This window comes from Biomphalaria glabrata, chromosome 2, assembly GCF_947242115.1.
Source record: "Biomphalaria glabrata chromosome 2, xgBioGlab47.1, whole genome shotgun sequence".
In the NCBI taxonomy this organism is placed as follows: Eukaryota; Metazoa; Mollusca; class Gastropoda; family Planorbidae; genus Biomphalaria; species Biomphalaria glabrata.
This window is the reverse complement of record NC_074712.1, coordinates 9,167,947-9,194,191: the sequence shown is the minus strand read 5'-3', so window position 1 is coordinate 9,194,191 and position 26,245 is coordinate 9,167,947. Positions and strand designations below refer to the sequence as shown.

General features: G+C 38.5%; 1 protein-coding gene across 1 annotated transcript in view; it reads right to left on the bottom strand.

The window, feature by feature from the left end:
- LOC106054705 (protein bicaudal C homolog 1-A-like) overlaps positions 1 to 26,245 on the bottom strand; it is a 100,849-nt gene that overhangs the window by 15,370 nt on the left and 59,234 nt on the right. Inside the window, exons 4-11 of the mRNA XM_056019015.1 lie at positions 23,651 to 23,730; positions 14,653 to 14,814; positions 13,527 to 13,580; positions 4,638 to 4,871; positions 3,169 to 3,381; positions 2,800 to 2,857; positions 2,059 to 2,132; positions 691 to 844 (exon numbers count right to left, since the gene is read on the bottom strand). Of these exons, the coding sequence (XP_055874990.1) occupies positions 691 to 844; positions 2,059 to 2,132; positions 2,800 to 2,857; positions 3,169 to 3,381; positions 4,638 to 4,871; positions 13,527 to 13,580; positions 14,653 to 14,814; positions 23,651 to 23,730 (1,029 nt within the window). The remainder of the gene's footprint in view (positions 1 to 690; positions 845 to 2,058; positions 2,133 to 2,799; positions 2,858 to 3,168; positions 3,382 to 4,637; positions 4,872 to 13,526; positions 13,581 to 14,652; positions 14,815 to 23,650; positions 23,731 to 26,245) is intronic.

Here is a 26,245-nt window from a genome sequence, read left to right as displayed (position 1 = left end):
GACCATAGCACTCTGAGCATGCTATAAGCATAAAAGTAGCGCTATATAAAAGCTATAAATTTAGGATGTGCATAAACACCTGAACTTGCTGGTATGACAATAAAGTGATGGCTAGCTGTAGGTTTTTTCTCCCTGCGAGTTTGTTTTCTTTGTTTAAAAGTTTTTACTTATAAATTCTCCACTGACATGATACATTTTCACTCAAACAAATTAAAAAAACAACTTATTTAACAAGCCAATAATTATCATTTAAAACCTATTCATAAATATATATATACATATATATCTACAGTGCTTTTTTTGTAAAAAAAACTAGCTGGCGGTACTCAGTGATTGATTGCCTAACTTTTAACTACTAATAAATTAATAATATATGTTAAAATACAGGAAAAGTAATAATTTTTTCCCCACATTAAAAAAGATGTCGGTACACTGTACTGCTGCATACCGTCACAATAAAAGCTCTGTATATATATATATATATCAAGGATTTGAATTGTGTAGCAATATGTGTACCATATTAGTTCATTCAAAACTGCAACCCTACAGAAGATCCTTAATGACCCATTTAGTGTCTTGATTTCTGGGCTGGGAAAAATTGTCCGGACATTCATTGACACTTGAATATTCTTGACAAAATAAAACTTTCCTGATATACAGTGTCACTACTAAAGAGTGGGGTAGACTTACCTAAGCCAGTAAAAGACAAGGGAGTTAATCTCAAAGGACTTGGTGGGCAGTTGATGGCATTGATTTGCTGGATGTCAGACCTAAGACCTAGGAGTATTTCTCTGGTCCAGTACATGTTGGCTGCATTTCTTTCAATGCTCTTCACAATCACAGACTGAAAATAGAAATAAAAAAGCCAGTAATATGTCTGTGAGACCCAATGAATCACTGGGAGTTGGTTCAATACCTGGCTCCTGGGCCAATGTAGCACTAGTGAAAACATAATTTTAAAAAGCCAGTACTATACTTCTTTGTTCTCATTTTTTGTGTTGGAGCGTTCAGATGACTAGACCAATATATGAGATGAACTGTGCAGTGGTTTCCAAATCAGGGAGCTCTCCATTTAATTTTCTTTCTATTGGGGTGTTTTGGGGCCAGTGTCTTGTACAGGCCTCTTGGTAAAGGGAGCAGTTTTGAGAACATGATCAGCATTCTCTGGTGACACTCCACATGGGCAGATTTCACTGGTTCCAATTGTGAGCTTCCGGTACATATGTTGTCTCATTCTGTTGTGTCCAGTCCAGAGTCGAAAGATTAGATGTTGATCTTGTCGGGACAGCTTATAATTGGCATCATCTTTCTTGTGATTTGGATGAGAGCTTGTCCATTTCTTATTTATTTTATTTACCAGTACTATGATGTCTGTAATTGTATGAGACCCAATGACACACTGGCAGCTACTTCAATACCAGGCTCCTGGGCCAATGTAGCACTAGTGAAAATAGACTAACAGGCATATTGTGTATATGAAGTAAAAGTGGGTATAGGAGCAATGCAAGAAAATTTTGATAACTCTTTTTTTTTCTTCTGGAAATAACCTCGCATCATCAGTTTGAGATTTTCCTCAGGCCAATTTACCATAACCAATCTTTTAAAAATTATTTGTTTCATTTTCATTCTACCCCCAAATTTTTAAAATGTTTACTATTTTATCTTGAATAGTTTTTCTTTGATTAGTACCTTGAGTTTTGTTCCTCTTGGAGTGCATGTAAGATGCGTTCATTTACTTCAATGTTCTTATTAGAATGTGATTTTTCAGAAGGTAAAACAACAGCTTAATAGGCTACTGATTTCAATTTTATTGTCTTGAATGATTTATTTATAATGCTTTGTGAGATAATGGATAAAAAAATAATTAAAAAAATAATTTTTATTCAGTTGGTATCACAGACTATTTCTGACATATCTAGCAACCTCAGAAGATGAGTTTATAAAAAAAAATAATAATGTAACAGATTGTAAAATATGGAGCCTCCTGGGCGTCAGCTCATAAAGATGTTTACTATTTGTATTTTATGTTTGCAATCTTTGTTTACTATTGATGTTTACCTTGCTTGGTTGTTTAGGTTTAGGTTTGACACTAATGTAAACATCCAGAGATTCCATCAAGTGAGTTATCCTCCCTGAAGAAAAAAAGGACAATGAAATAAAGTCTTTATTCTCTAACATGAGGATTCACTATTAGTATCATTGTGATAAATAATTTCACTTTGAAAACAGCTTTCAATATATTTATTTAAAAATTAACTAAGAAACTCAATAATATACTTAAATATTCTTTTTTGTTCAGATGTTCTTAGTTTTACAATTTTCTAATGAAATCATATGTAAGGGGCTCGTAATTGACTGTCCTCTAGTAAACTGCACAACAGTTTCTTAACAAATAAATGAAAGACTTGTGGAGCATAATTGCAAGTTGCTTGAATAAAGCATTTGATATTCATAATTTAATTTTCTCCCATTTATTTTGAAAGAGGTGTACATGTGAAACTAGGAGGCAGAAGAGATAAAAAAGGTAAACAAAAAAATCATTTATTTTGACATTTCATTATTCTATCAAGCTGAAGTTCATACATTAACTCATAAAACACATTTGATTAAAATTTCAGAAAGATCACTTCAATAATTATGAACAATATAAAAAAAAAGATTATTAACCAATAAAAGCCCAGTGCACTATCTATTAGACTCAGGGGAACTAACAATTATATTTGTCTTAGTACTGAGTATCAGTAATATCCTTTTTGCATATGGCCACCCCCGCTGGACACTCTTCCATTGTTCACTCACCTTGATCTAATTCAATTGTTTCCTTGATATCAAACATCAAAACAAGAGGAAGACAACCCTAAATGAATTTTTAAAAAATCTGTAATAATCAACACTTAATGTAACTGTGCAAATGTCAATATTTTAAATAACATGCGACATACATTATTACAATCTCTTCCTACATGAGTAACTAGAGTGTGGGTTTTAATTACTTGACTTTTCAAGCTACCTTAGCAGTGATGTAAGATACAACTAGCATTGTATGAGTCTTTTAGTCATTTGTATGTATATCATTGTGCCTCCACATATCAGCCTGACCAATCTATATCTTGGTCATCATGCTAAAATTTATTTAAAAAAAAACTACTAAGCTCCATCAAGACTCACAATCAACTGCTGGCGAGCCATAAAAACACTATCAATGCTACCGCTGATGAAGACAGTGCCTTTCCTTTGTGGGGCAGCCGTGTTGGGGTCCGGAAAGAGAATGTTGGCTCCTGTCTGCTGCATGATGTGTTTGATGTTAACTCCAGCTCTTCCAATGATGAACATGTGGTGCTGGGGGGCTATCTCAAGCTGCATTGACACTGGAAGGCTCACCTGTCAGTTCAGACAAAGGTAGGTCATGAATGTCATTAGTCAACTGGTCACCTGTCAGGTCAGACAAACGTAAGTCATGAATGTCATTACTCAACTGGTCACCTGTCAGTTCAGACAAATGTAGGTCATGAATGTCATTACTCAACTGGTCACCTGTCAGGTCAGACAAACGTAAGTCATAAATGTCATTACTCAACTGGTCACCTGTCAGGTCAGACAAAGGTAGGACATGAATGTCACTAGTCAACTGGTCACCTGTCAGGTTAGACAAAGGTAGGACATGAATGTCACTAGTCAACTGGTCACCTGTCAGGTCAGACAAAGTTAGGACATGAATGTCACTACTCAACTGGTCACCTGTCAGGTCAGACAAACGTAAGTCATGAATGTCATTACTCAACTGGTCACCTGTCAGGTCAGACAAAGGCATGCCATTAATCAAGAGGTGGATTATAAGCTTCTTTAAACTTTGCCACACAGCACTGATTATGTGTAGAGTTATGTTCTTAGATAACACAAAATATGAACAAAAGAAACACTAAGTCTTTGTATGGATATTTGAAATCTTCACATATCTTCTAAACACTGTTATAAACATTGCCATTGCTCTAAATACACTTGAAGTATAGATTTTCGGCAAACCACTGGTCATTTTGAATTCTTTCATTCTTCATTCTGATAGTTCAGAAGTTGGGCTTTAGGGTTAGAGAGTGAGCTCGACATGTTGCGGGAATGTTCCTTACTTTAATAAAAATTTTAAGCGCCAGTCACTTAGTCCCCCCCCCCCCCCCCCCCCCAAATAAGCCCTCAGCCCCCTGGATGACAAAAGTGGTCATCATTGAACCATGATGGACAAACTATATTTCAGAAGTTGAATTAATTTCATATGTAGGTTAACTCTTTTTAACTCTTATATATTCATTCAGATGGGCACTTTGGAACCAACTGTGGGACCATGCACTTGGAAACCAACTGTGGCAAAGCAAGCACTACATTTAAGGGGATAATATAGCTGCTTCAATATTCAATGACAATGTAAAACCCAGAAGAAACAGTTTGCTGCACTTATATATATATATATATAAAAAGGGATATTTCTTCTGGTTCTCAGTCCCAAACATGCCATCTAAATCATTGTTATTGGACTTTCAATAATGGTTAACAGTCCAAGAATCACATGTATTGTGATTTCGGTCAGTCCCCCCCTATCCCCTACCTAGGCACTGAATATGTCTGGGAAAAATAGAATTTCTTACATTCCCTGTCAGCTGTTCCATCAACCTGGCAGTGACTTGCTTCACTCCTTTGGCACTGTGGACGGATCCCCGAATGATGGCAGTAGTGGTGAATGTCCGTGGCCTCTGTTTGAAGTTTATGGTGACATTGTTGGTCTGCTGGAGCTGCTGGATAAGGGGAGATGACACATCTGGTATGGTGGTCACAGGGGAGCTCACTGGAATCTCAAACATAAATACCAAGGGAAGCAACTCCTAGAAACAAAAAAAAATTTAAAAAAATTTCCCACTTATCTTGAAACAGAAAAGAAAAATATTCTTTATTTGTAGTTGTTATTTAAAACTGAAAATTAATTTCACTCCCATTTACATTCTTGTGCATCATCTGTTCATAAAAGCTTTCTAATAAATTGTACTACAAAAACAAAGAAAACTAAAACAAATGGTTATTAGAAAGCATTAATTCCATGTGACAGGTTAGTATTTAATTTGTATTGGACATTTGAAACTGAACAATATCAAGGACTCTGGTTGGTCATGTGGTATGTGCTTCAGACTGTGTCAGCTGGCTGGTCATGTGGTATGTACTTCAGACTGTGTCAGCTAGCTGGTCATGTGGTATGTGCTTCAGACTGTGTCAGCTGGCTGGTCATGTGGTATGTGCTTCAGAATTGAGCTCTAATTTTAACAATATCTCAATGCATGGAAGTTTTAAGTGGTAGAATGAAAGTCTAATGCTTCCTCCATATTGAAATGATTTTGTGCCACAAACAGATGTGCTTAGAACATTTCATTCTGCAGTGACAAACAAATGATTCTCTGTACTTAACCAACAGCTTTTCAACACGTCCTGTATTGTATACATTGGAGGAGAGGCCAAAAAGCTATTTATAGTTTTTTCACCATGTATGAAAATATCCCAATACCCCATTACAAAATATTTTTCTGGCCCAGTTTGGAAATAAAATGCTGATAATGCTAATTTTCAAAGTTTTCGTTGTTCCTTCAGAAATTAAGATGTAATCATCCTTGATTAAACCTGCTGCAGTGTTCAAACTCAGGAGCACAGTCTGAAGCACATACCACATGACCAGCCAGATGAACACAGTCTGAAGCACATACCACATGACCAGCCAGCTGACACAGTCTGAAGCACATACCACATGACCAGCCAGATGAACACAGTCTGAAGCACATACCACATGACCAGCCAGATGAACACAGTCTGAAGCACATACCACATGACCAGCCAGCTGACACAGTCTGAAGCACATACCACATGACCAGCCAGCTGACACAGTCTGAAGCACATACCACATGACCAGCCAGATGAACACAGTCTGAAGCACATACCACATGACCAGCCAGCTGACACAGTCTGAAGCACATACCACATGACCAGCCAGCTGACACAGTCTGAAGCACATACCACATGACCAGCCAGCTGACAAAGTCTGAAGCACATACCACATGACCAGCCAGCTGACAAAGTCTGAAGCACATACCACATGACCAGCCAGCTGACACAGTGAATGTCTGTAGTATCTTACAACTCTTTCCTGTTTGTGTTCTTTGTCACACCTAAGATTGTTTTTCTTCCCCCCATATTTTTTGTTTCAATTTTTACATTTTTCCTTTTGAATATATTATAGACCAAGTTGTAAAGATCATTCCATCATGTCTTCCATAAGTTGAATGTTTAACACTCTTAAGTACTCTCAAGTTCTAAATATTATTCTAACAGAAACTGATTTCTCAGCCCTTCCAGTACATCCAACCCTCTGTATCATGTTTACATGACCTAATCCATCTTTATTTACAATTCAAACATTTAATATCTACATGCCGATAACTGACAGCTGTTACTTCTTCCCTGCTGGAAGACTCTATCATTCACGCCCTTGCTGCCAGACAAGTTCAACTGTAGATTGGCAGGCAACTTGTTCTTATCTGTCTTTGTTCCAAACATTTATTAGTCTAGACATGGGAGACCAATTATAGAATGGCATCATTTTGAAAGTGCAGCAACCAGGATAAGTTTATTTATGTGAAAAGAAGTACATAAAATCTAGCAGTGTAGCAACCATGGTGCATTGAGGTTCATAGAGACCGGGTCCATGATCATTAGGGGCCCACAGTGGCCCTTGAAAAAAAAAAACTATTTAAAAAAGTTATTTAAAAACTTTAAATATACTGAAGCTATATCATGTAGATCTGTTACATGTAAATGCTAGAAGCCTTATGAAATTGAGTACAATCACAATAATACTTGTCAAAGGTAGTTGATTTTCTGCATAGAAATGTCTTCTTCTGTAAACCTTTTGCTACATAGGTCTACAGGATGACTCGATTTGGTTTTTAGTATGTGTAAGGAGGAGGCATCATTCAATTATTCAACCTGGCTATGTGGTATGCATTTGGGACTATCATAGAGATGGTGTAGGGTTTGAACCCTGCCTGCCACCATCCTTTTCATGGAGGTTTGGGCTAGAATGTGATAATTTTCAATTCTGAAGAAACATCCTAAACATGTAAAACAACAACAAAAAAAACCTAGGCCCAAAGGTAGCTTATTACACGACTGATAAAATATACAGCATCTACCTTTGCTTTCTGCATTACCTAATTATAAGTTATAAATGTTCTCTATAGAACTTCTTCTCCTATCACTAAGTGCAGGGCTGCAAGGGACTCAACAATTTCACACTTTCCCAGATTATTGTCAATGGTCACATTATTCTATTTTAAACAGTTGGAGGAAAAAGAAAAATTAAAACAATAAGAGAATAACAATGTATAGAGAAACTTCAGAGAACCAAACAAAGAATATGTCTCGGCCAGTATTTTTGTTTTTAACAGGTGGGTCACGCCCCCCAAGGGAGGTTACTATTCTACATCATTATCATTTAAAGGTCAACGACTTGGGAAAAAAAAAAAGACAACTCATGTCTTAACCGGTGCACAAGGAACGAGAAATCTAAGAGCTGAACAAGCGAGGAATGCGAGATAATATTAGAACCGCTGTTTCAACGGAAGATATAGGAGATAAGTGTCCAGATAAAATAGTTTGTGGTCCATGGAGTTTAAAGACGGGAAAAAGACGGAAAAGTGTTTGGGGGAGGGGGCAGGTAGTTGGCTGAAAACTATTTCAACTGTTGATGTGCTTGGTTTGTAGACTATATGTGCACGCTACTCCATGTCTGCTGATATTTGTTGACGAGCGAGGCAGGAGTTCTTTGCCCCTTCTTCAACCATGACGTGAGCAGACGTGAACGAAGCTAAGCCAAAAAAAAAAAAATCACAATGAAGACAGAGACTGAGTTTACAGTCATGATAAGGTCAAGATATCACTTTCTAAACATAATGTGTTTCATTTAGATTTTTTTTTTTTTATGGACAGGCTTTTAGAACACATTCATTTTCTCAAGGGCGAGTTAAGAAGCATGGCTAGAGGCTTCTTCCCAAGAGAATGTCACGTGCCACCCTGTACTCTCTAACACTTCGGTGGTATGTAATGTCATTTGTCTCAACGGGAATAAACTCGGGAGACGTCTGCAACTGCTTAATAAGCATCCAGATAAACGGGCTTCTGTTTCAGTGAATGCCACAGTGCAGTCTCTAGATTCATGTAGAATTATGGTTTGAAGAATGCGAACAAGAGAAACTGACCACCCCAGAACAAATGTGCGTGTTGATACAAGTAGTTGCAAACTCTCTCCTCCCCCTTTTTTCCCCCTCTCTCTCTCTCTTTCTGTTAGTGAGAAATTATAGCAAGTCAAAACTACGCTTATGTAGTGATTTTAAAATAAGTTTTAAAAAAATATAATAATGATCAAAATACATGAGATCCCGACAATAGATGGAATGAAACAGGGACTTCGAAACTAGGTCAAAATTACACAAATTTAACTCTTTCTTCTTAAAGTCAGATTAGCACAAATTAAACTCTTTCCTCTTACTAACAATTTTAAAAAAATAGCCTCTATATTCAAGATACTGGTGATGTGATTTAGGAAAAAGACAAAATGAACGTCGATCTAGAAGAAAAGAAACTGCAAACATCTCTCGTAAAACGCATGGTTACTTACAGGACATTACTTGTGCAGGATATGACCTCTTCAAAGCATTTAACAGCACAAGTTAGCATTAAGCAAGAGTTAGATAGAAAGCAATACTGAGCTTGCTCAAGAAAAATATGCGTTCACCGCTCACAGCTGAGCAGTGCAATATCTGCTTTTGCATCTGACATTACCGACTTTGAAACTACCATTCAATATTATTTTCTATTTATGAAACAATTTGTCTCAAATTGTCATTTTACTTTCTGTTGACTTTGCAGATAGTATTTCAAAAAAGTTGCCGAACCTTTTTCTAGATAATCAAAGACTTTTTAAAAGACACTTTTTTTTCTTTTTCGCTAATTTCCTCCCCCCCCCCCCAGACAATTTACTCTTATATAATAGAAGACAAAACTTCCAACCAGCACAGCTGGTAAACAGCAAAAGGTTTTGGTTCTAGCACTTTGAAGAGGGGCGTTTGTTTGTTTTCTTTCCCTGATGAGGCTAAGGGAGGATTGACGAGCAGGAACTTCTGGCGCTCCCTCACACGGACCGCACTCACAGATTTATGCGGCCTTGACTCAAGCGATTCCAAGGTCACGACGTAAATTTAAACACTTGTCAAACGGTGGTGTATTGAAACTTGTTCTATTAAGATCTGCCAGATAGTTCTAATGTGTAAAAAAAAAAGTTCTCTTTTCAAACCTTGCGATGAAGTAAAAGTCATCTGTCTCTGTGGCCCAAGGTTAACGAAGGTGTCATGTGGCCAGCACAACGACCAACCACCTTTACTTTTCCCCAACCATGCCATGTACCCATAAGAGCTGGATGGACTAGAGATCCCGAGAAAAAAAAATCCCAGTCTTCACCAGGATTCAAATCCGGGACCCCTCGGTTCGGAAGCTAAGCGCTTTACCACTCAGCCAGCACGACTAACTAGTTCAATGTGCAGTAATAGTTTTACAAATACTAATTTAATCATCTACCGTGCAGTAATAGTTTAACACTCAGAGTGTCCTAAAATGTTCAGTCAACAAACAGGTTTCGCAAAATGTACTAAAAACAAAGGACAAGGCTCAGGCAAAAGCAAAGCCTTCTAATAGGCCTAACGTGTATGTACTGCATATACATCAAGCACACGAATCTCTTTGTCACTTTGCCAATTATCCCCCATGTATTCACAACATATCCAAGTCTTTCACTATCAGCACATGTATTATGAACGCACGTGTTTCGACCAACAGAATTTGTATAGTTCAGAATTTAAAAAAACAAACCTGTTTTTATTTTCTAATAAATACCTAGAGACTGTCCAAATGTGTTTGTACAAATGTTGACTAGATTTGGCAGCACTTAACACAAATACGTAAGTAACCCCCACCCCCTCTGTCCAAAAAAAAAAAAAAAGAAGACAAACACACACATAAGCCTTTGTTTTTATAAAAATCAGGTAGATCTATAACTAATGACATGTAAAGGCCTACTTTTCAAAATGAAAATGTTTTGCGAGTGGGTCATTAATGAACAGAGGATAAAAAATGATGTAAAGCAGTAGTGGCAAAATTGTTGGAGTCTGCATCACGAATGGGGCTATGTACATAATCTATAACAAATTAATACATAATCTATAACAAATAAATACATAATCTATAACAAATTAATACATAATCTATAACAAATTAATACATAATCTATAACAAATTAATACATAATCTATAACAAATAAATACATAATCTATAACAAATAAATACATAATCTATAACAAATAAATACATAATCTATAACAAATGAATAAACGTACACAAGACCACATGACAATGCTCCACATGCTATTCATTGACTCGCCTCCCCTTAATTCCCCCTGATCACGATCAAACATTGCTACTCGTTACATTTTGTGTCCACTTGTTTCTTATTTCTCACGCTTCAGGCCAAACTTCGGCTCACACCTAGTCACGGTGCCTCGCTGCAGGGAGGAAGAGGAAACCGTGTCTCATTCTTTTCCACTGCTCCAGACTTGTGCCGCATTGATATAGGTCTGGGCAGCCACATGCTCTTGACCTATATACAGACCTTCAATTACGCATAACTACAGGGTTTCTGTCCAGGGCTTTTGCAAGAGAAGATTGGAGTTTCTCAGGTCCTCATTCACATAGAGTTTGATGATAATGATTGATTACATTTTGTCTTTTTTCCCCCTTAAACTATAAACAACATTTATACCACACAAAAACAACAGAACCCCCCTCCCCGGGGATTAAGAATAAATATATTCAGGCGAAATTTTGTTGGTATAAGTAGGCAGTATGTGAACTATAAAAGGTAATGAAAACAAAAAAAAAAAATGTAACAAAGTCATACGCCAACTTTTCAATAACAACAAAAAGTAGAAAAGAAATCAGAAAATAAAATGTGTTATGTGACTTTCAGCCACGCCTTTCACTTTTTGTTTCAAATGAAAAAAAAAAACAATACCTCTTTTATACAAGTTATAGAGCGATTATTTTTCTCTTAATAAGTTATGAATGTTTGATGTGATGTATGCACATTTCCCACGAAGACATAGAGTCCATTTAAGATGAATATGATGGTCAAACTAGAGTTTCCCCAGTGTGGCCTAGATGAATTTGATGGTCAAACTAGAGTTTCCCCAGTGTGGCCTAGATGAATTTGATGGTCAAACTAGAGTTTCCCCAGTGTGGCCTAGATGAATTTGATGGTCAAACTAGAGTTTCCCCAGTGTGGCCTAGATGAATTTGATGGTCAAACTAGAGTTTCCCCAGTGTGGCCTAGATGAATTTGATGGTCAAACTAGAGTTTCCCCAGTGTGGCCTAGATGAATTTGATGGTCAAACTAGAGTTTCCCCAGTGTGGCCTAGATGAATTTGATGGTCAAACTAGAGTTTCCCCAGTGTGGCCTAGATGAATTTGATGGTCAAACTAGAGTTTCCCCAGTGTGGCCTAGATGAATTTGATGGTCAAACTAGAGTTTCCCCAGTGTGGCCTAGATGAATTTGATGGTCAAACTAGAGTTTCCCCAGTGTGGCCTACGAGCTAGTAATTCTTTTCCCAATGATATACATCAACTGTCAAATTTCTAGGAAAATATTCGAGATCCATGTCCACCCAGGTTTTTGAGTTTTGAGCCAATGTTTTCAGTTTTAGTTTCCACGGAGGTACGAGTTAAAAGAACTCCCAACGTTTCAGGCTTTCTCATAGGTAAGCCTATGTCTGTGTGTAAGGCAATACATCGATGTATCACAGTATGGACCCGCTCAACAGATGCCCCAGAACCATGAAGCCAACCCAAACGAGAAAATGATCAAGCAAGTGTCGGCTTCTTTTGGGATAAAGGGTTCACTTTAAGCACGCTTCTATTCTAGAAACTCGACTCCCCAGACACAAGAACTGGGTTCATCTTGGATTGGTTACGTAAGGTCTGCTGGACAATCTGGGAAATCAATCTACAGTTGACAACGTAGAAGATACATTTAGTTCAAGGGGGGGAAAAAAACAGAAAGGAGGGGGGGGGGAGAGGTAAGAGTGACGTCACGAAGCTCACTTTCTCCCACCTCTATTCTCTCGCCCGATGCTGCTGTTCAGACCTATGAAAGGATACAACTAGACTACAGGTCGTTGCAAAGTGAACGAAAGAGTGAGGTATTCTTTAAAGCTACCGCTAGCAGCACTTCTAAATCTAAATCAGTTGCAGTTCAAATGTTCTCTTCCTTATTTTTTTTTATCCCCACCGCACCCCCCCTTCCCATATTTTAGTGACGCCATAATTTTTTTTAACGGATTTTTTTTATATTGATTTTGTTTTGTCAGATAAAAGAAATAATTTTGCAAAATTTCAGCTTGATTCGAGATTGGGTGAAGAAGAAATAACGAGATTGGGTAAAGAAGAAATAACGAGATTGGGTAAAGAAGAAATAACGTGTACAAACTTTTTACCAGACAGAGTTGATTTCAGCTTTGTAAAAATAATTTAATTGTTCACAAAAAGATATCACAATGAACCAAGGGACGTTGTGACCCAGTGACCCCAACTTTCTGAACTGCTTAGCCATACTTTTTGTCTTTTTAAGGTATTATCTTCTTTTCCAAACAGTTACTAGCTCGGCCAGCCAGAGTATTTTTTTATAACTGCTTGCAATGTAAAAATCATAGTACAATCAACTTTAATTGAAGTATCAAAGAAACTTGGTCTATGGAAGTCCAACATTAACAAAAAGTAATCCAGTAAAATAAAAAGCCAAAGTCACTGTTTAATACAGCAGCCCAAACCAATCAACAGTATATAGAGATGTTTCATACAGCAGCCCAAACCAATCAACAGTATATAGAGATGTTTCATACAGCAGCCCAAACCAATCAACAGTATATAGAGATGTTTCATACAGCAGCCCAAACCAATCAACAGTATATAGAGATGTTTCATACAGCAGCCCAAACCAATCAACAGTATATAGAGATGTTTCATACAGCAGCCCAAACCAATCAACAGTATATAGAGATGTTTAATCCAGCAGCCCAAACCAATCAACAGTATATAGAGATTTTTAATCCAGCAGCCCAAACCAATCAACAGTATATAGAGATTTTTAATCCAGCAGCCCAAACCAATCAACAGTATATAGAGATGTTTAATCCAGCAGCCCAAACCAATCAACAGTATATAGAGATTTTTAATCCAGCAGCCCAAAGCAAGGGCATCGTGTTCTCAAAAGGCTAAATTAAATGGAATCCTGGATTTATTGCCCAAGCAGTTGACTGACGTCATCGTCCAGGTGTGCCAATCACGTCTTAATAAGCACACCTGAGCACAAGTTATTGACATTGTCCACTCACCCTTATCTGTGACCTGGCTGTTTCAACACCATCAGGCTGACCGGCTATTGAAACCTGCAACAAAGGACATTTTACAGTTGTTAAATGTACACAGCCAGCTCTGTGATAATAAGCATAAAGATATACAAACAAGAAAAACTTAAAAAATACTTTTTAAAAAGTTTATTTTAAGCGTAGTTTTATCAATTAGTTTCAATTAGTCATGCATTTAAATTTGTAATAGATCTAGATTAACAATACTAAATCTATTACAAATATTTTTACCAATTGTTTTTGTTTAGCGTTTCATGCTGTTTCTCAATAAGCTATGATCCTATCACTTAACTGGACCAGTTGGAAAGGGGTAGGAGGAGAAAGAATGGGGTATCTAGGTTATCGCTTTTTAAATGCATTTATAAATATATTTTTTTAAAGTTGAATGACCTGAATTCGAAATCGAGGGCTAAAGCCTCCTTAAGCCAATACACTAACCACTCTGACAGGGAATCGCTTATGAAAATAAAAGATTTTATAGTTATCTATTGTTAGCTTCAAACTTTAAAGCGGCAACCTTCAAAGTATAAAGGTGGGCTAATTCAACCTATACCTCCACATCATTCAAATTTCAGTTTGATCCGAAATAGGGTGTGGGAGAAATAACGTGTACAAATTTTACCAGACAGACAGAGTGAATTGAGATAAACTTGGTAAAAATAAAGCTAACTTCTCATTCAATACATTTAGTTATAGGGCAAAAGAAGAGCTTCCCATTTCCGTGTCCATTAATTTACTGATCACCATGACAACTGCCTCTAATTTACCCAAACAGATGTCATGTCTCTATCTAAAGACAGTCTAGGTATTCTAAGTTAATAACATCAGTTCTATACCAAGATGTGAACTCGGGCACTTCCGTTTTTTATCTTTATTACTTGACCCTCTACGTCTCACCAATGTGAAACAGTGTATTCTCTAAATAATGTTCAAACTCCAAATCCAGACTTTCACTGGTAGTTCCTGATGGAGCTTTTCAATGATTGCACGCGGCATGTGCAGCAAGACCTGGAGCGCTGTCTAGACACGTGATGTGGACATCTACCGCGGAGTACAGCGTGCATTGATGTAGCGCGGCACAGACAGGGCGTACCTGGTTGCTCTTCTCCTGCAAACTGTTTCCTCTGTTGGAGTCTGGGAAGTGAATGTGACATCCGGTCTCTGTCATGACACGTTTGATGTTGTTGCCTCCTTTGCCTATCACATGGGAATGCTCTGTGTGGGAAACGTCCATTTTTAATGTCACACGATTGCTCTGGAGATGAGAAAATATGCCAATCAATTTTTATTTATTGTCATTAATAGTCAATGAAATTTTTTGTTCTGAACTAAAAGTTTATATCTTCTAACAAACGCATGGCAAACAAAGCAACTAGAAAACACAAAGTGTGTAGATGTTCAAAATGAGAACACTTGTCACGTGTCCAGCACAACGACCAACCGCCTTTACTTTTCCCAACTAACATCAGGTAACCATTAGAGCTGGGTCAACTCAAAGACGCCATAAAGATCCCAATAATATTAACAATTTCCAGTCTTCACCAGGATTCGAACCCGGGACCCCTTCGGTTCGGAAACCAAGCGCTTTAAAACTCAACCACCGCGCCTCCAATGATGTCAGGTCACAAAAAGTGAAAGGCTACAAGAAATCTTGACTTATGTTTTCTTACACCTGACAATGACCCGAGTCTTCTACCTTAACATTAGCTTTTCAGCGTATCGGTTACCTGAGGAATAATTATTTGTAACAATCATTGGAAAAAATCGCAAATTTAAAGATCTAAAAGGTATCACAAAAAGAAAACCAAACAAAAATGTTGTAGCCAATGCCCACACTATTACCTATGGATTCAGACCTTACCTTCTGACAAATCAATTTGCCCAACGACCAACACAAACAGAGGAACATTTTTTCATTTTCCCACACCAAGCGATTAAAAGCCTTATCTCGCCCAACACATGACTGAGGTCTTTATCCCCCATCACTCAGCAAAGAAAAGCATCACATCGAGAAACGATCATCCAATGCACATGTCGCAGTATCGCACACTGTGGTCCTCTGCAGTTTTCTCCAACCAATGTACATTAGACCTACGTCATAAAAAGGATTTATTGAGAGTGCGTCAGTTACATCGGACAAACTATAAATAGCTGGCTTTTTGGTGTATCCGGTGTAGAGAATCAAAGAAGTGATATAATAATATTGGTGCACTTATTTAGTCCTTTTTTTAAGCGAGCAATATCAACGTTCAGTTGAGCGTCTTTGACATTATGAAGTTGATCATGATTATTCCCACAATACTTAGTTAGTCACGGCTGGTTTCAAATTATAAAGGGGCAAATGTGTGTGTGGGGGAAGAGGGGGGTTATGTGGCTTCGTTTTCAAAGTAACAATGTCATATTTCTTTTTGTTCAACTTGAAAGAACGCGCTCTCAAAACTATGCCATCATTCTCTTCACTTCGCAGGCAACATTTGATTTTTTTGTTCTGCTGAGATGTGTGCTACTAAAGCATGGCTGGAGGTGAGACACTATTCAGGCCCAATGTCAACAAACAACGGGTGGCAATACATGATTAGTAAGAAGGTCAGAAGGCTTGGCTGAGACGTTTAAGTGATAAACATGTTGAGTGTGCACAGTGCAGCAACTTGCCAGCACACTGAGAGTAGAACCCAAAGAACAAAGCAGCGGCCAGTCCAAGAAACTCAACAGAAAAAAAAAGGATTGACAATTTTCAGTTCAAATCATTTTACTGTTACATCTCTTCACAAAATTCAAAGGAGTGTGCGTTCAGGAAAATCTTAAAAGTCAGAAAACTAGATCCAAAATACGTAGGGAGATTATTCTCGATACTAATTTCATTCAAGGGGAATGGCTGCCTGGTCGTGAGGTTTGCGCGCTGGACTGTCGTTCGGATTTATTGATGGTCGAGGGTTCAAATCCTGCCCGCTCCCATCCCCCGTCGTCCTGCGGGAGGTTTGGACTAGGAAGTAAACTATCTTCAACTCTGAAGGAACATCCGAAACATGTAAAACATTTTACAAACAAACAAAGGGGAAATAACCTCTTCGTTCTATTAAAGGGAAATAGAGTAGTAGTCATCAAATGGCAGGCGTCAAAATAGTTACCATTAATTGTATAAGCTATTGTTTCAAACAGTGGCATAGACACGTTTTTAAATATCAAAATTTAGAAAATTATTAGTCAAGATAGAAAGCAAAAATTAATAGAAGAAAATTCATTTAAAAAACAAAAAATATGAAACTGAGTTCCCTCCCCATTCTATAATCTACAAAGGTATCATATAATGCAAGAGATCCTAAGTATTACGTAATTAAGAATTGCCTGGGCTCATTGAGAAAACCACGGATTAAAACAAGATTCGCGCTTCGGGCAATCAGTTAGGGGTTAGGCGAAGTGCTTCAACCTTTAAGCAATCTTACCGTCAACGAAGCAGGACGTTTTGGCGCAGCCGTTATGAAGAGATGGTCTTTTTGACGAGATGGTCTTTTTGCGATAAATGCCTTATCCTCATGTATGTTCAATTATTACATCTTTAAATATTATCAATGTTTCGTATGTGTATTTGTGTTCAAACGTATTTTGTATGTAAAGAACAATAGTTATTTTTTGTCTATTAGATAAAGGATATAAGTGTGTTGTGTAATTATTGTTATAATGTGTGTGTGGGGGGGGGGGTCCAAAAACAAACTGAAACAATGATAGAAGACAATCGATGCAATTATTTTTTTCCACCAGAAAATGATTTATTTCATTTCTACTAGTTCCAACTACAGAAAAAAAAAGAAGAAAGCTGATAAATGTTTCCTGTGCGCTCCGCACACCTCGCCTATAATGTATGGGTGTGGGAGAAGCATGTCTCAGGTAGGTCTCTGACCTTTCATACTTTGTATGGTTTACATGTTTTGGATGTTCCCTCAGAAATGTAGATTATAACAACAAAGCCCAAACCTCCCACAGGATGGCGGAGGATTGCGGCGGGCAGGGTTTGAACCCGCAACCATCGAGATGAGATGTCCCGAGCCCATACCGCAGGCAGACATCCTTAGTTCGCAATTTGCTTTCCTTGAAATAGACTGAATTATCAAAACTTTTTTTCGAGGGGGGTGGGGAGGGGGGGGACAATATATACTATATATACTATAGTGTAGAATGGGGGGGGGGAACAACAATGTTTATTATAAACGTTTTGTTTTATAAATTATCGTCAGAACCTCTCGCGCCAAAACGACTATCGCCAAAACGTCGCGTACCCTAATTTTCTCGATGAGAACATGTTTTTATTTTTGTTAATGACATCCTCCATGCCAGGATCGAAGTTTGACAAAGGGGGACAATCCTACTAGTCCTCATACAATGATCAACTGTGGAATTGTTTCGGTATGAAAATATATTTTCAATGGGATCATTGTGGGAGGCACTGGAAGACAAGAGGAGATCATGCTGCAAGACACTTCAGTCGAGACAGAGACTTCAGCTCTACTCCAGCCACTGAAAGATGCCTGAAGCCCCAGATGCACAGTTCGACATTTGTTCCACAGCCAATATCAAGCACTTACATGAAATTAATCCGATCTAATAGACCTAGCGCCTTTATCACGTGGTAGTTTTAGATGGGGGGAAAACACAACAATTACAGACATAAGTTTCTCTTTCCCTTCACAACCACCCCTATATCTCTCTTTTGTGTCTCTTTCTATCTCAGTACCTTCACTCTCTTTCTCTCTCTGTATCTTCATTCCTTTTTCCATATCTGTCTTTCTCATATCGCATCTTTCAGTCTATATTCTTTATCCATCAGTCCAGCCTTTTTTTCTTTCTGTCTTTGTGTTTATAACTGTACAGACCTGCATATCCCTCCCCTCCCACCTTTTTTTTTCTCCTACTGCCTTCCATTTTGATTGTTTACATCCCACCAAGTGCCGTCACACACACACACAGACTGCAAGGAGATGATGGTAATAGGTCGGAATGTGCTTGTCACATTTCATCGCTCTCTGTGACGGGCAAGAATGTACAACCTCCAAAACAGTTGGGTCCACGTCCTACTGGCTCAACTAAAACGTTGCCAAGGCTACAAATGTCAATGTCTCTAAGTTAACAGAATTAGTTTGAGTTCATTTTTTTTTCTTATTTGTTCTTACCCATGACGAACACCCCGGTCCTATATCTCCGCAGTGATTCAATTCTTTTTAGTGGGGGAATTAACCAGGAGAAGGGGGTGCGATTACGGTCTTGTTTTTTTTTTTTCAAGGACAAACACATCTGTTGTTCTTGCATTGTCGTTGTAGATCACTATTTGAGTACTGATTTTAAAAACATCCTTATTTCCTAAGTTTAGAAAATTAAATTAATAAATTCGCAGACGTCTTTTCTTAACAAGTAGGACCTTTTTATACAGTTTTTGAAAGAGGCGTCTGGAACGAGATAGACTCAAAACGTAGCAGAAGATATTACAATGCCTCTTGGCTCTACCAAAGCGATTGTATTCGTCTCACGTCAGAAAAAAAGTGAAGCAAAAGTACCACGGTTATGATGACGTCATTTCCGTGACAAGTGTAGGTCCGCTGCAAAATGATTTTACAATTAAGCACTATGCGAGCCAGTATCCAAAATTGAAATGAAAAACATCACTTTGAAAATATGATAGTATCGAGGAAACATTTTCTGTTTGGAAGAGCGCGTGACTAGATAATCATGTGTAGTGATACTCTGATCGCATTTCAAGCAGTTACAACATGGAACGTGCCAAAGTTAATTCTTTTACTTTCATACGACCAGCTTTGACTTCCAACAGTGTAATCGGCGTCATCCAAATAATGGCCGCTATTAGATTCCTATAACAGTCCTATAACCCTGCCCGCTCCCATCCCCCGTCGTCCTGCGGGAGGTTTGGACTAGGAAGTAATTATCTTCAACTCTGAAGGAACATCCGAAACATGTAAAACAAACAAACAGTCACATAGCAACATGGTTTGTATCTTATATCCTTTGTTTTGTATCCGCAAGCTAGACTCGTTGGGACACCACATCAAGCTCTTTGCCTTGATTCTTTGCAGTTCGAAACGAGCACCGGCGGAAAAAAGGGTCGGAGTGCGATAGATCTCGTCTGCGAACTCAGTATGATTTGGTTAGAACTTCGGGCAAAGTGCCCTCGGGGTGGGGGGAGAACATCTTCGTCCACTCCATGCTTTTAAAACGGGATATTTCGTCATGTATAGCTCAAAGTTAGATTTTGTTCTGCATAATTTTTTTTTTGTATAATTTTGAAAATCAAAAATAAAATTTAAATACATTTGAGCAGTGAACGTTACTTCGATACCTTCCAGGACATTGAGATGTGTCAATCTGACCTTTAGGTTAATTTTTTGTTCACGTCATAGAGGATTTCGGCCAATAACCAAATCTAGTCTACTTCCTACAAGATAAGAATTACAATGCCTATAATCCAAGAGCTTGGCTTTTGATTTCACTCTGGCCATGGGGTTACCAGTCGTCCGACCAAAGGTGGGTCTTTCCTTTCCATTGATCAAGGTACAGTCGTGGCAGAGTGGACAAAAGAAAGAAATACTCCATTGATCAAGGTACAGTCGTGGCAGAGTGGACAAAAGAAAGAAATACTCCATTGATCAATGTACAGTCGTGGCAGAGTGGACAAAAGAAAGAAATACTCCATTGATCAAAATACAGTCGTGGCAGAGTGGACAAAAGAAAGAAATACTCCATTGATCAATGTACAGTCGTGGCAGAGTGGACAAAAGAAAGAAATACTCCATTGATCAAAATACAGTCGTGGCAGAGTGGACAAAAGAAAGAAATACTCCATTGATCAAGGTACAGTAGTGGCAGAGTGGACAAAAGAAAGAAATACTCCATTGATCAAGGTACAGTAGTGGCAGAGTGGACAAAAGAAAGAAATACTCCATTGATCAAGGTACAGTCGTGGCAGAGTGGACAAAAGAAAGAAATACTCCATTGATCAAGGTACAGTCGTGGCAGAGTGGACAAAAGAAAGAAATACTCAATTGATCAATGTACAGTAGTGGCAGAGTGGACAAAAGAAAGAAATACTCAATTGATCAAGGTACAGTAGTGGCAGAGTGGACAAAACAAAGAAATACTCCGTTGATTCCACGCGTAGATTTGTCCTCCTTTTTTAGGCTTTGTCCGCCTCTCTGTCCTCTTTTGGAAGTGCAAGGGTGGGGTAATCCCAGCCTTAAGATCTTCCCTTAGTAAGTGGACAGTCTTGCAGGGCTGAGCGTAAAGGTGAATTCCGGGTCTGGCATTTGAATCTTGTTTCCTTAATCAGTTTTGATGCTTCATTAGATTATGTGGCCTAAAAAAAATTGAATGTCTGCTTGAATTCTGGTGCAGACGTCAAGTGCCGACAGCTTGAGCTTATCTCTCCACTTATTGTGTAACAGCTTGTTGGTTTCAGGCTCACACTAACACGTCGTGATTATCATGACATGCAATTAAGGAAGCCTTGCGTTAACAATCGATGGCCGACTAGAAGCAGCTGTCAAGTCTAAAACAAGCTTTAGGTATTATTCTTAGAAGATCAGGGATAATGCCTTCTTATCAACCAATTGAAAGTCATCAAAATAACGATAAAAAAAACGGCGTGTGTTGCCATTAAAGATTGACATATGTAAGATAAATAACATCAGTATAAACATAATGAATTCTGAAACATCGCTGGCGAGGTGTGCATTAAGTTTAATGCTGAGAACATTGATCACAAAATCAACGTCAAACCATTAATGTGTCCCATACATTACACAGACGATAATACATTCCATTCACACAGTTGATTAGGGAGTCAATAATTCCTTTCAAGACAACAGCATGTCACAGTTTTGTCTACTAAATGTTAACGTTCTGTCAGTAAACTTTGAACGGCAGTAAATAGTCAGTTAGTAGAATGTTGTTGTTTTTTTTACAGAATGAATAAACAAACCATGACTAAAGGAAGGGCCGGGAAAGAGTGACTACTAAAATATTTGTGAAAATAAAAACAAACAAAAAAATTTCCTAGACTAAGAGTGCCTGGTCACTAATCTTATATTATAAAAGACACACGTTAATTCAATTGACTTGTCTGTTGAGAGCCACTGGTCACCGATAAGTCAGTTGACTTGTTAGTTGAGCGCCACTAGTCACCGATAAGTCAGTTGACTTGTTAGTTGAGAGCCACTGGTCACCAATAAATCAGTTGACTTGTTAGTTGAGAGCCACTGGTCACCAATATGTCAGCTGACTTGTTAGTTGAGAGCCACTGGTCACCAATAAATCAGTTGACGTGTTAGTTGAGAGCCACTGGTCAACAATATGTCAGCTGACTTGTTAGTTGAGAGCCACTGGTCACCGATAAGTCAGTTGACTTGTTAGTTGAGAGCTACTGATCACCAATAAATCAGTTGACTTGTTAGTTGAGAGCCACTGGTCACCAATAAATCAGTTGACTTGTTAGTTTCGGAAGTTCCTTCAGGAATGAAGAGTATAAAATCCTGGCACAGACCCCCAGCAGGACGGCAGTGAATGGCATCGGGCACTGTTCGAACCCGCGCCCATCGAGACGACAGTCAAAGAGCAGGGCTGTCTCAAACGGCTGAGTAAGATAATGCCTCTAACGATCAACAGTGTGTACTGGCCTAACAGCAAAAGGAGTCGTTTAAACACTTCTTTTTGCCAATCAATCGAATTTCAACTCGATTCGTGACAAGGACAATGAACTCTAGCTAATCAAACAAGGGACGTAACACTAATGGAATCAATCAAAACAAGCTGAAACTCAAACGTTAATTCAGGACTCAGCGTGAATGAACACACACACAACACACGCAACGCACGCACGCACACGCATACACTCTTCGTGAATGGACGTCTTTTTTTTTTTCATTATTACTGTTATCTTGGCCCTTTATATACCATAGTCAAGGGCTAAAACAGTGTGTTGATAAACACAATGACGTCATAGCTCTTTGTGAAGTTTTGTCTATCTTGAAACAGAGCCACGGCACACATTTAAACGAAAAAAAAAGAACGTAAGAGGAAAAAAAAATCAATCAGGTCTTGCCCTGCACCCAATGAACTGCTTGATCGGGAATCCAGAGTGATTCGTTCAATAGCTGACGTGGATTACATCGGCCTCTACACGTGGTATTGGTATTCATAACTTTCATAGATAATGTCATCTCGAAGATTTGATTCACATGCATGAATGAAAAATAATATCTGCCGAGATAAAAAAAATTCAATGCCCAACGTCACTAACGGAACGAGTAACAATAACACTCAATACGAAGGTAGAGCCTATCCTGGCTTAACCATATATATATATATATCAGTGCTGTCCGCAGTGATCTACCTTTGTCACATTTTAATTTCACTATTGCTGGAGATTATGATTTTGACTTTTTAAAGGGGACTGCCATATTTCAATCTCAAAAGGACATTTGAAAGTCGGACAGATTTGGCTTATGATAAGTATATGAATTTTAAAAAGTTGATACATGCGACATTTCGATGACATATTAACTGAATTAACAATATTTTGTAATAACTGGTTTCGACTTAAAGTCGTAAAGAATTTCTTAAAGTGCTAGTGGTTTGGATCAAGTCTCAATGACATAGTGTTGTTATTGTAAGTCCCGAAAAAAAAAGTATTGTCTTCGAAATTACGAATGAGTGCAATATTTCAAGGGACTTTTCAGACCCAGTTTCGACCTGCATATTTTGCCACCACTAATCAAACAAAGCCGATTTCTTTTCGCAGACTGACCTTTCTTCAGTAAGGGCTTATCTTTGGGTCTCCCTTAAAGCTGAATAATCTCACAAGAAAACGCTTGAAGACTTAATACTACGCGAAATGAAGCTCAGTTGAGACAATCTCAAATTACTTGTATATAAATACCTGACAGGACATATGTTGTTAATAGTTAGTTTAATCAAGACTTTTCTGTCTAGGCTAAATTAATCCCCCCTTCCTTTGAAAATAAAAAAAAAGCTAGGGGTCAGTTGTTTGTGCTTGGACTTCGGGCAGGGCCCTGAATAAATAAACTTCTTACCTTGGTGTCAAGAACTGTCATAATCTTTGTTTTGGCCACACTGACATTGTGAGGGTAACCAATCACTTTGATGTGAGGATCTGTGGAGTGGAAACAAACACGTTCATACTTCAATACAACAAGAATGTCTGTAGAAACAGGCGGACCGGCTCAATCAGATCTTGGAAGAGCAAGTATTAGTTTTACATTAGTCCTCATTCTAAATGAAGTTTAAACACACACACTACTAAAATACGACATTTGAGGGATAGAGCATTAACTTGGTCATTTTTCTGCGCACTGAACTCTATCGTTAACCGTTAATAAATGCCCCACAGTAAATGGTTTTAACAAGGAAATGGATTCGAACCCGAAACCTTCAAAATGAGACTAAGCTCGCTTGCCAATGCTGTAAATTCTCTAAATTCTTTATGCGCATTTTTGCGTGTCTACCTTTTTATGGGGTCACGGGGTCAACAGGTCTGAGAAGCACTGAGTTAGGCCAAGCAGTAAAAGTGATAACCAATAGATATCTACAGAGAAACACACACACACGCACAAAGAGCAAGTATCAGAAGTGAACACAGGCACTGGGTGCTGTGAACATCGGCGCCCTCATTAGAGGACTCCCCCCGTCTAGGGTGCCGGCACAGGTAAGCTCAACAGGTGCTGGGAAACCGTGGGTGAGTGACGTCACTTAGATATACTCGTTGAATGACGCACGCCGCACACACCGAGCCGCTCTCACACACACGCGCGAGTCTGTGAGAGTCTATGTTCATCTGTCACGACATATTTACGGCTTTCTTTGTAGCTGTCCCATAGAGATGAAGACTTTTACGGTCGCCTTTTTACTGTGCCTATGATGAGACAGTTTAATGAGGGACCATATCTATAGCACGCTCCTGCTCCTACAACTTCATACCTAAGTCTAGAGCAGTGATGCCCAACCTCTTACAGCGAGGGGACCATATACATTTACCGCACGGTGTCAAGGGCCGCACAAACATCGGAAGTAAGTCCAATGGAAGCAAGCCTCTGTGGCTTTATTACCCAGTGTGGGCAGGAGTTTTGAGGGCCGGAGGGTCGCAGTTAATTTTTTTTTTTAAATCTGTTAATACTAAGTCAAGCACTCTTCAGCCATGTAGGAAAAAAAAAAGTTCTAAGCACAGAATACAGCTATAATTTTGACAGTCCAGATCCACAGGATTAGATTACATTCTGAGTATAACGTCATTGTCTATCATCCAGTGTCAAGTTGTTTTGTTGTTTCTTAGCGTCTCCTTGAAGTGGTTTTTGTGAACAGGAGTTTGAGGAAGAAGAAAAATACAAACAGCTTGAATTCATACTGGGGGATAAAGCGCTTCATTTCCGAAACAAGGGGTCTTTGGTTCGAATTTCGCTGGAAGAATGGAATTTGGAATTTGGGGATTTGTTTGCATAGAGTTTCGTATAATACGTATGTTTTATCCCTGATATTTCACATGTTGTATCCCCCCCCCACTCGTATGCCATACTATATTAACAAATTCGCAAGTATCAGTTGAAAGCTTAGTTCACTGGTATCGATTCATAGGACCCATAGACGCTTCTCTTCGGAGCATCCGATTCCTGTCTCAACATCGTTCGATTCTATTCCCGCCACCGCTGCTCCCCCACACCCCAAGAACGCACAACAGCGGGCGGGCAATCTTCATCTCAACTAGAGTCTTCGGTTGGAGCTTACACCTTCCGACGCAGGCACTCACACCAATAGGCCTGACCAGCCTACAGAACGCAGAAGGTTCCGCCTCTGAGTGACAACTGGACACTAGAACACTAGAGCTAAGTAAAACCAACAATAGAGCACAGCATACGAATATATCAAGCAATAAAAGTGATGATTTGATTCTCTAACGTATCTATCTACAGGCTTACTATAGACTTTATTATTTCTCCCCACCATTGTTAATCCTAAATTTACTCATTAAATATTTTATCTTTTAGAACTGATGTAATTTTCCCTTCTGTAACTGTTCGTCACCTGTGTGTCTGTTTCCCCAACCTGGATTGTGCGCTGGTCTAAGGTCGTCATAAGAACATAATAGCGTAATTAAATGTAATTAAATAACTAATTGATTAAATTACACCAATGTCCTATAAATAGCGAGGTCTTAAATGTTTTCCGAGAATGAAAGGGACTATTTTCAATAAGTTTAATATGTTTTGATATTAGATTTCATTGGGATTGAAAAAAGAAACAAATACTGAACCCAATGGAAACTTTCTTTGAACTCAGCTACTGAAGAGTTCACTGCCACTTGTGTATTCGTAGAACGTCAAACGATTCACTTTCCAGGCAGACGTATGTGAGGGGGGAAATAAATAGAGAGAAGAGAGAGAGAGAAGAGAGAAAAGAAAGAGAGAGAGAGAGAGAGAGGTGATGACATAAAGTAAACGAAAGCAGCACATTTCAAAGTTAACAGCCTTTTCCTGGCTCAGTGAATTGTTGCATATTTTTTTAAATAGCTACATGAAAAAAAAGAAGTTCTCCAACTGTTACGTCACAATCCAACTGACACAAGCAACGACATCAAGGATGCAGATAATTAGGATAAGATTATTTTTTCGTGAACA